A 9,599-nucleotide genomic window follows, 5' to 3' on the forward strand; every position below is an offset into this window, starting at 1 on the left:
TAGCTCTGCTCATTTTGACCCCCAGTCCTAAATTCTTCACATCAGTAATCCAAGTTTCCATAAGGAAAACATAGTAAATTTTAAAGCCAGACTGTAATTAAAGACAGTTACAAGAAAATCATCTTTGGGTAATTTGAACCCTTTTAGAAATACGGCAAAACTATTGACATGAAAAAAAAAAAAAGAACGGGAAATTAATGGATCTCATATCAGACTTGAATGAAGGACAACTGTTTTGTTTGGGAAAACCACACCACAACTGGCATTTAAATCTGGCTTACAATGCTTGCTATTGAATTTTTTTTAAGTGTTCTCTCACCGCATATTTTCGTCTTAAACAGTGATACTGAAGGAAGCTTACCATGGGTTGGCTGTCTGCTCACAGCTTCTGCAAGGCAGGTGCTCAGTTCTTTGCAGGGTCCAAGTTGTTCCTGCTTCCTGTTGCTCTGGCACACAGACTGTGAGTTTTCTTCTTCACTTTCTTTTTATTTTTTTCTGTAATACATCGCCTTTCCCAGGAGAGCAGGGCATATTGCTCTGAAGAAAACAAAATGAGAAGAATTTCTCTCGGTCTGAGTTTGAAATAAGCCTTTCAGGGGGAAAATCTGAAGTTGTCCAGGAAATGTTGGGCATGAGGGCAACAGAAATATTATTTTTAATAGAATAGATGTGAAATTAGTCACACTGAGTGACATGGTCTAGAACGGACACAGGCATGGGTTGATGGTTGAGCTGGATGAACTTAATGGTTTTTCCAACCTCAACAATGCTATGATTCTATGAAATCCAGGAGTGGTGGAATCATGCTGCTCACTTGTGAAAGTGCTGCTGTTAGGACAGTTCAAATGCTGTACGTGTCTCAGGGTTTGTCCATCCAGCCAGAGAAATCCCCTGCCTGCTCATTCTCTTGGCAGACCTGGAGCTCTCCACAAGTTGCACACCAATACACTGGAAGCCCCACTGATCTTTGTCACCATAAGGCATCATACTACATGAGAAGTAAAAAGACCCATGCAGTGTTGAAAGGACAATCACAAAAACAAAAAAGTTTAAAATAGATCTCTTCATCCTGGGATCTCTCCCAACTTAATTCACTCTTTCCTATCTTCTGTTTCCTTTCAGCCACATAAAGATGACAGAAGAGCTCCGAATGTATTACAGTAAAGGAGATCAGTCTCTGATCTTTCACATCTTCACTGTAAAACAAGTCTGAAATCTCCTGAGGAGCTGTATGTGTGGTTGGTTGTCTGTGGAAAATGCCATGTCGTCATTTGAAAGTATGTCATTTGCCAGGGCTGGCACAGGTGTACTTTTGCAAGACTGTTGGCATACTTGTGTGAGTATAAGACCAGCAGCAGCTCTCATAATCACAATGCATTCATAGAAATTCTATTCCTTCTTGTTGTGACTTTTTTCCTTCCTTCCTTCCTTCCTTCCTTCCTTCCTTCCTTCCTTCCTTCCTTCCTTCCTTCCTTCCTTCCTTCCTTCCTTCCTTCTTTTCTAATTGCATTTATAGGAACAATATATCAAATCCTTAGGGCCCCAGTTACATCAGCAACAACCAACAGTGCTGCACAAAGGGGGTGGCAAGGGATGTGGAAATCTGATGAAGGTTTGGGATGATTCCTTTTCTCAGAATTGCATCACTTGAGAGCTTCAAGTTAGCAGGCCTAAAGTTCGTCAGACATGCTAATTCTGGGCTTGTTGTGAGTCTAATTTCATTCCTAGAAGTGGAGCTGTGTCTGCGCAAGCTTGGCTCAAAACCATTTCCAAAAGCAATCAGGCATCAGTGCAATTGTCAGTCACTGCTGGTGCTGGTTACGTGCCTTTTGAAAATCCCGCCAAGGACGCTCACTTCAATTTACTCAGCTGTAATTAGAGGTCAGCCCTGCACACACTGGAGTCCTCCCGCTGAACTGCTCACAGCAAAAGATCTACACTGTTTTGATGAGGGGAGCAAAAATTAATTCTATATATTAGAAACTGAAAAGTGAAGCCACTGAAAGGTAGGAATGTGATGAATCAGTGGAGGGGCTCTAAAGCTTGTATCTAACTTCCAAATACAAGGTATTTGATTGTTTATCAATGTGCTCCTCCCTTTGCTGTTCCCCATACAAACATCTGGAGACAACCATGCTGTGTTTTTTAGTTACAATGACACTGTGTCATACATCAAGCAAGAAGCAAGCCTGGGCTGAGAGCCTGCATGCAAGCAGTCACAGAACTGGCATTATATCTGAGCCTTACTAATGCAGAAAACCTCATTAAACTGAACACTTTGGGACCATACTACCATCTGAATTAATGAAAGCTCCTGTTGCAAGTGTGTGATTACAAGTTGTGTAAGGACATACTTCCTTTTTATAAATTTTTATTTTATTTTATTTTTATTTTTTGAAAATGTGTGTTTTGACATTAAAAAAAAAAAAAAATCCAAAATCCTCAGTAGTTCAGATGGTACTAAACATAAAAATTCTCCTAGAAGCCACAACAGCTGCTTTTGCAGGGGTGGGTCAACTATGTTAATCAAGCTGCCTGGGTTAGCAAACTGCAGAATAGGAGCATTATAGGCCCTAACGACCTGGAAACCTCACACACTTGTTCTCCCGGGCTTTGGAAGGAACTTCAGCATCAGGTCAGAAACTTTTAGATCAGACCTGTCTCAGGACTGAAGTTTTGAATGTTCACATCCTCTACTTACTATTTTCAACCCCTCTCTGCATTTTCTGCACCTAAGAATGCATGGTTTATAGCCATTTCATTACTTTGGCCATTTATTTCCAGATGCAGTCAGAGGTGAGTGTTCAGCACCTCAGATACAACTTACTGTATGTAGTCTTGGTATCTTCTAAGATGTCACTATCTTTATTTCCTAAGGAAATCATCTCTCTGGAGACACAAAATCATTTAAAGAGATAATGCTGATTGGAAACTGCCAAACAATGTTAGTCAGTGCAAGAGCCTAGTGAATAACAAACACGCACTGACTTCTGGCGATGAAGCAGGACAGAACACTTGCTTTCCTTTCATGCTCAGTTCTCTTGCAAATCACATAAATAGGAGAGCTCCGAATAGCTGGGAATGAACTGCCATCGTGTGGCCAACAGATGTCTTTAGCTACATTCCTAGAAAAATACTTCAAGAGCTGTTGCTCTCAAATAAGTAACAGCCTACAGCATTTCCTGATGAAAGTTTTCGTCTCCATCACACATTTCAGTTGGGCAGTACCGGCAGTGCCTCACTATCACTGCCGCAGGCTTCCTGGTGAGGGCTTGCTCCCTTCTCATTCTCACTTTAAGTAAGGGTTGTATATATCACTTATAATTCCACACATCCTTTTTATAGTTTCTCTGACATGCCACCTCGTCTTCTATAGGCATCAGGATCAGGGTATTTAGGTAATGAAGCCTTGCCTTATTTTAAAAAAGATGGGTAACTTTTGAATTACCCATTCTGGGACGGAAGATTGGAACAAGGTGACCCCTTCCAACCCAAGAAATTCTGCATAAAACTTCACCATGCACTAAATTGCTCTTAATTAAGTAACAGACTATAGTTTCTGTTACTCAACCTGGTCTGAAGTAGCTGGATTCCTATGTTCTGATTCACTCTCAAAATTACGTCAGAAAAACATCCTTTTCTAGCTGCTAGACTCATCTTAATTCAAGACTAACTCCATGAACTTGATGCAACTTCTTTCCACCTTACCATCAGCATAACTCAGAGCTACAGGACCAGAAGATTGCAAAAGCCTCCTAATACATAGCCTGCTGTGACTGGCCAACTTCACTTTGTTTTCTTCTCCCTGTAGGCCTCCTTCACCATGGAAACAGAAGAGGAATTATCCTAAATTTGCCCAGGCAGAATTATGCTCTACAACTGAACAGTTTGAACACAACTACTGAATGCTAATCTAATCTTTTTCATACATCTCATTCAAGCCTCAGCAGCAGATATCTTTGCTGCACATTACCCTGGAGAACTTCTGGCATCACTTAAAGCAGAGCTCACACCTTGCGCCTTAGCTGTATCTTTATGGCACTAAAAGGTGCAAATCAGATTGTGTATCTTATCCAGCTGCCAATTTTTCATTAGTTGTCCATATTTCTTCTGTTTCTGCCAAAGATGCTGCAGTTTCATCTCACTTGCATGCATTTTGGTTGCATCGAGCTCCTCAACATTTTAGGACAGTCTAAATAAAATGATTTTTAATCCCTCTGGACATGACTTCTTCAAAAAGTCATTTTTGAAGAAAAGAATTTCATTTCTTTTTGGTTACTGGATTCAAGTATGCAGTGCCTTTGGTTTTTCACAGATAGCTGTGGATGTGGCATCACTGAAATTCATAGCCACAGCCCCTTCAGGAGCAGTGGTCACCAATTACACTCGTTAGAGGAGCAAGAAATACCTCAGTACTTCAATAGAACTGAGTTTGAAGCAACAGAATAAGAGAGACTCTCCCAAAGATCTTGTCCATTACTCCAACTCATTTTTGGGAAAGAGCTTTTGGAGATCGGTGCTTGCACACTGCAGCCTTTATTGGCAGAGCTCCCAGTTTACTGCCTTCACTATCAGAGCCTGGGAACAAGACTGAAAAAGCTCACTACTGATCTCTGTAAAGGATCTAGGTCATGTAGAGCTCCGCTGGTCATGAATAATTCTTCTGCACAATATACATCAGCAAGACTCTTACAGTAGGTTCTTAATTTCAGCCTCCCAATGCCTGAAAATAGCCACACGTTGCAGTGAGGTAACTTAGAGGCCCTACAGCAGGCAGAGGGACACCCTTTGCTGTTGGTGCAGACAGCTCTGCCTCCAAAGCCATGTGGGAGATGATTTTTTTCCCCTCACTCTTATTCATAAAAACAAGTATGTAGGTTGTTCTGAAAGTAATGCCTCCATTTATTTTCATGAAAATTACAAGATACAAAGAGTACGATAACACTATTTGATAGAGCAAATTCTCAGCTACAAAAAGCTATTTTCCAACATAGTGACAGCCATTAGCTATGCATTTTCAGTAATGAACCTGCATGTCATGCTCATAAAAAACTGTTGATGGAGGTGACCCACTGTTGCGTTCACTGATGCTGAAATGCAGCCCTTATTGCTTCACAGTGCTCACATCCACTATTTGGTCTCCATAAATGTTCAGCAGATGTCTGTGAATATCAGTGGGCGCCATTTTCCCTCATGGAGGAATTAAATTCTACACCCTTGCTTCATATGCATTTCCATGTCAGATGCCATTTTGTCAGACTGCCCTCCTACTGCCATGTAACGAAATACTTGTGAGAAGATTCCATCTCTACTGCCATACCACCAACATCTGCCTCTGATGTTGTGGGCCAATGAAATGAAATAGGAGGCATTATTTCCGGAGCAAACCTCTTGTTTCACACTGGAGTTTGTGTGCTGGACAGCAGGACACCTGTACTCCCTGTCATGGAGAGATGACCAGCTTTACCAGTACAGATAAGAAGGCTCTGGGGAGACCGTATAACAGCTTTCCAGAACCTGAACGGGGCCTACAGGAAAGCTGAGGAAGGACTTTTTATAATGACAGGTAGCAACAGGATGAGGGTAAATGTCTTTAAAGTGGAAGAGGGAAGAGGGTAGATTTAGACTAGATATTAGGAAGAAATTCTTTGCTGTAAGGGTGGTGAGACACTGGAACAGGTTGCCCAGAGAGGTTATCGATGTCCCCTCCCTGGAAGCATTCAAGGCCAGGCTGGATGAGGCTTTGAGCAACCTGGTCTAGTAGGAGGTGTCCCTGCCTATAGCAGGGAGTTGGAACTAGATGATCTTACAGGTCCCTTCCAACCCAAACCATTCTATGATTCTGTGATTCTACGATCATTGTGTACTCCTCAAGCAATAGCAAAAAAGATCAGCTGCTCACATCAGTAAAACCTTGGCACTACAAATATGAACTACAGTCCAGGCCTGAACACCACTGGAAAACTTTCCTTCTTCTCTTTGTCAATATTTTAATTATGTGTTTACCTAATTCTATCACAGTACCTCAAAACAATTGTGAGGCTTTCTGTCAGCATCTGTCTGTGCTTTGTTTCCCATCATCAAAACAGTAACCACGCACTTAGGAAACCTGTTCCTCAGTAAGTTCAGTGTGAGATTCTGCTTGGAGAGCGATTTCAGGGTCACAGATTTGCCAGAGCACTGTCCATTCCCTTTTGACACAAACACGCAGCTGCAGCCTTAAGATACTCAGGAAAGGGGCTCTGTTTGGAGCATGCTGTATTCTGGCTGTCCCATGTGCTAAAGTGAGTGTCTTTGAGTGACCATATCAAAGGCAAACAGGTATTATGCTCAGGGAAGTAAAAAAGGACTGGTGAATTACAATGGCAGCAATGCTATCCACCAACAGACCAATTGTGACAAGTACAAACAGCAAGGAAGCAAAACTTAGACCTTAATTTAAGCTCTTCTCAAAAATGTCAAGGAGAAATTTTTCACCGAGGCACAGGCTGCACAGAGAAGCTGGGAATATCCTATCCCTGGAGGTGTTCAAGGGCAAGATGGATGGGGCCCTGAGCAGCCTGATCTGATGCTTGATCCAGCAGCCCATCCTGGGATGGAACTAGATGATCTATGAGGTCCCTTCCACTCCAATCCATTCTATGATTCTGTGTCAGTGATGCTGGCTAAACTGGGTAGACTGAGAATAGCAAAATGCCTCCAGAATTAAAGCACTGCAGAACTAATTCCTCCCTCTCCTTCATGAACACCACTAGGAAAATAAACAAAATGCTTTCATCAAACAGGAGATGCCAGCTGTGAAAGGAAGAACATCAATTTTTTGGCACTCTCCTATCTCATGACAGAAAGTGTCTTAGATCAGTGAGATCTGAGAGTTCCTCCTCCTCATGGCACAAATGGTGGTTGAAAAACATAGTCCCAAAGACTGGGAACACAAATCATTAAGAATTGCCACCTGCCAAGTATTCTGCAAGTACAATGTTTATAGTGGTTATAGAAGCATGGAATCATAGAATGGCCTGGGTTGAAAAGGACCACAGTGCTCATCCAGTTTCAACCCCCTGCTATGTGCAGGGTCACCAACCAGCAGACCAGGCTGCCCAGAGCCACATCCAGCCTGGCCTTGAATGCCTCCAGGGATGGGGCATCCACAACCTCCTTGGGCAACCTGTTCCAGTGCGTTACCATCCTCTGAGTGAAAAACTTCCTCCTAATATCTAACCTAAACCTCCCCTGTCTCAGTTTAAAACCATTCCCCCTTTTCTTATCATTATCCACCCTAGTAAACAGCCATTCCACCTCCTGTTTATATGCTCCCTTCAAGTACTGGAAGGCTGCAATGAGGTCTCCCCAGAGCCTTCTCTTCTCCAAACTAAACAAGACCAGTTTCCTCAACCTTTCCTCATAGGAGAGGTGCTCCAGCCCTCTGATCTTAGTGGCCCTCCCCTGGACCCGCCCCAAGAGCTCTGAGTCTTTCTTGGGCTGGGGACCCCAAGCCCAGACACAGTTCTGCAGATGGGGCCTCACAACAGCCGAGTAGAGGGAGACAATCACCTCCCTCTCCCTGCTGGCCACCCCTGTTTTAATCAACCCAGAACACAGTTGGCCTTCCGGGCTGCAAGCGCACACTGCTGGCTCATGTCCAGCTTCTCATCCAACAGGACCCCCAAGTCCTTGTCCACAGAGCTGCTCTCCAGGAGATCTTCCCCCAGTTTGTATAAATACTTGGGATTGCTCCAGCCCAAGTGCAACACTCTGCATTTGGCCTTATTGAACCTCACTAGGTTTTCATGGGTCCACTTTTCCATCCTGTCCAGGTCCCTCTGGATGGCTTCCCTTCCTTCCAATGTATTGACTGCACTGCTCAGCTTGGTGTCATCTGCAAACTTGCTGAGGGTGCACTCAATAACGTAAATGTATATGATGTATCAGAAAGTAAAGTAAATGATGTATCAGATGGGTTATATTGATGGCCAGTGCCTTATGAAGTTTATCTGAGCCTGTGGGCACCAAACCTACAACATAGAAACAAGAAGTGGTCTTATCAGTGTTATTGTGATTCATCTGCCACAGTGAACCACCAACTGAACATGAGATGAAAAAACAGTAGGATTAACAAACTCTTGATCCAAACATCTTAGCAAATTCTGAAGACCGAGCATGAGCTAGAGGTGTCTCAGACTGATGCCTGTGATATACACAGAAAAAGATGCAGAGTATGGGTCATATCAATTTCACACAACACGTGGAAGACATCACCTCTAATATGAAAAAGCCTGAAGAGGAACACTTCTAGACTGCATTCTTCCTAGTATGTGTAGTATTCAATGATGGGCTGGCAGAAATCAAAATACTATGTATAATCTAATGCTGATGTAGTGGATTTACCTGCAAATTGCCCTCTGCTCTTGAAGATAACCTTTGCTTCACTTCGTTCACAAAGTGTTATTTTCTAAGACATTAAGCTCTTTCCATGCATAGTAGGAAGCCTACATTCCTAGCATTTGGTTCAAGTTTACTCAGCATCCAGATGATGAAATAAATGTAAACTAAGAGGAGGTGTAACTATATGAAAACAGCTGAACATATTTTTGCAAGCAGCAAAACCTTTCATGTTGTTGAATCCAAGAACAGAACTATTCCCACTAGCAAGAAAAGTACTTGACTTTTTTTTTTTTCCAAAAACACCAAAGCTATTCCTCAAAACAGTACGAGTCCTCTAATGCTGATTCCTTCACTACAGCCTCTTCTGCTTGTACCACAGCTTTCTCTTATCTCAGTGCTGCTGTATGCTCTTAGAACACAGAGTCAACAATGGCACATACAAATTTTCACATACAAAAATAGAGGAAACTCTGCTTCACTGCTCTGAATTTGAAAACTGGTGCAAAAGCTCATAGCATATTAGCAGCACCACCTTGCTGTATTGGGTTCAGAGGAAAATTTACCACGCCAGATAATTTCTGAATCATTGCTTTCAATATCAGCACTACAAGAAGGCTTGTCAAGTTGGGAGTTCCCCCCCAATGCTGAATGAAAAAGCAGTATTGTTAGGCACAGTAAACTTGATGAGTTAAATCCTCACATGAGTCCAGTGTTGGAATTGCCATGGCTTGATGTGTATACAAAATGAAGAATCTTCAACGACTGCACATATTATTTCTAGAGTGCAAAAGATGGGCTAGGGGTAAAAAAAAAAAGAAAGAGCATCAAGTCTTCCATTTCAAACATTCTGTCTTCAGCTGAAGATGGAATATTCTTTCAATATTCTTTCTTTCGTGTTTTGGGCTTAAATTTTAATGTGTTGTATGCTCCCTCCACAGCTTTGGGCAAGTACATAGGATGCCTTTCCAACCTCTTCCTAGAGCCAGTCGTACTTCGTTGGCTGTTTTTTTGTGACTGGTTTGCAGCCTTTGCTGTTTGGGCAGTATCTTCTGAGTACCTGCGAGGAGCACGAAGGATCCAGTTTGAATGTAAACTGTGTTCACTTGTGCTGGTAGCCACTGAAAGACAGAAGGTAATCCCAAGTTAAAAGAGTTTGTCAGTTGTCTTGATTTAACCCAGAAGAAAGAAAGTTAAACACCACACAGCATTTCATT

At 42.4% G+C, this 9,599-nt stretch overlaps 1 protein-coding gene and 1 long non-coding RNA gene across 2 annotated transcripts in view; one reads left to right on the forward strand and one right to left on the reverse strand.

The window, feature by feature from the left end:
* The first annotated feature begins 258 nt into the window (after nucleotides 1-258).
* LOC122171621 lies at nucleotides 259-4,180 on the forward strand. The gene is made up of 3 exons (XR_006172035.1): nucleotides 259-460; nucleotides 1,123-1,336; nucleotides 3,812-4,180. It is a non-coding gene; the product is annotated as an uncharacterized LOC122171621 (long non-coding RNA).
* A 5,081-nt stretch (nucleotides 4,181-9,261) lies between these two features.
* Nucleotides 9,262-9,599, reverse strand: part of CUNH13orf42 (chromosome unknown C13orf42 homolog) — a 6,041-nt gene continuing 5,703 nt past the window's right edge. Inside the window, exon 3 of the mRNA XM_042839329.1 lies at nucleotides 9,262-9,503. Coding sequence (XP_042695263.1) covers nucleotides 9,262-9,503 — 242 coding nt within the window. The remainder of the gene's footprint in view (nucleotides 9,504-9,599) is intronic.

The sequence above is a fragment of the Centrocercus urophasianus genome, unplaced genomic scaffold, assembly GCF_019232065.1.
Source record: "Centrocercus urophasianus isolate 14NV4802_14NV808 unplaced genomic scaffold, USGS_Curo_1.0 seq_9, whole genome shotgun sequence".
NCBI lineage: Eukaryota > Metazoa > Chordata > Aves > Galliformes > Phasianidae > Centrocercus > Centrocercus urophasianus.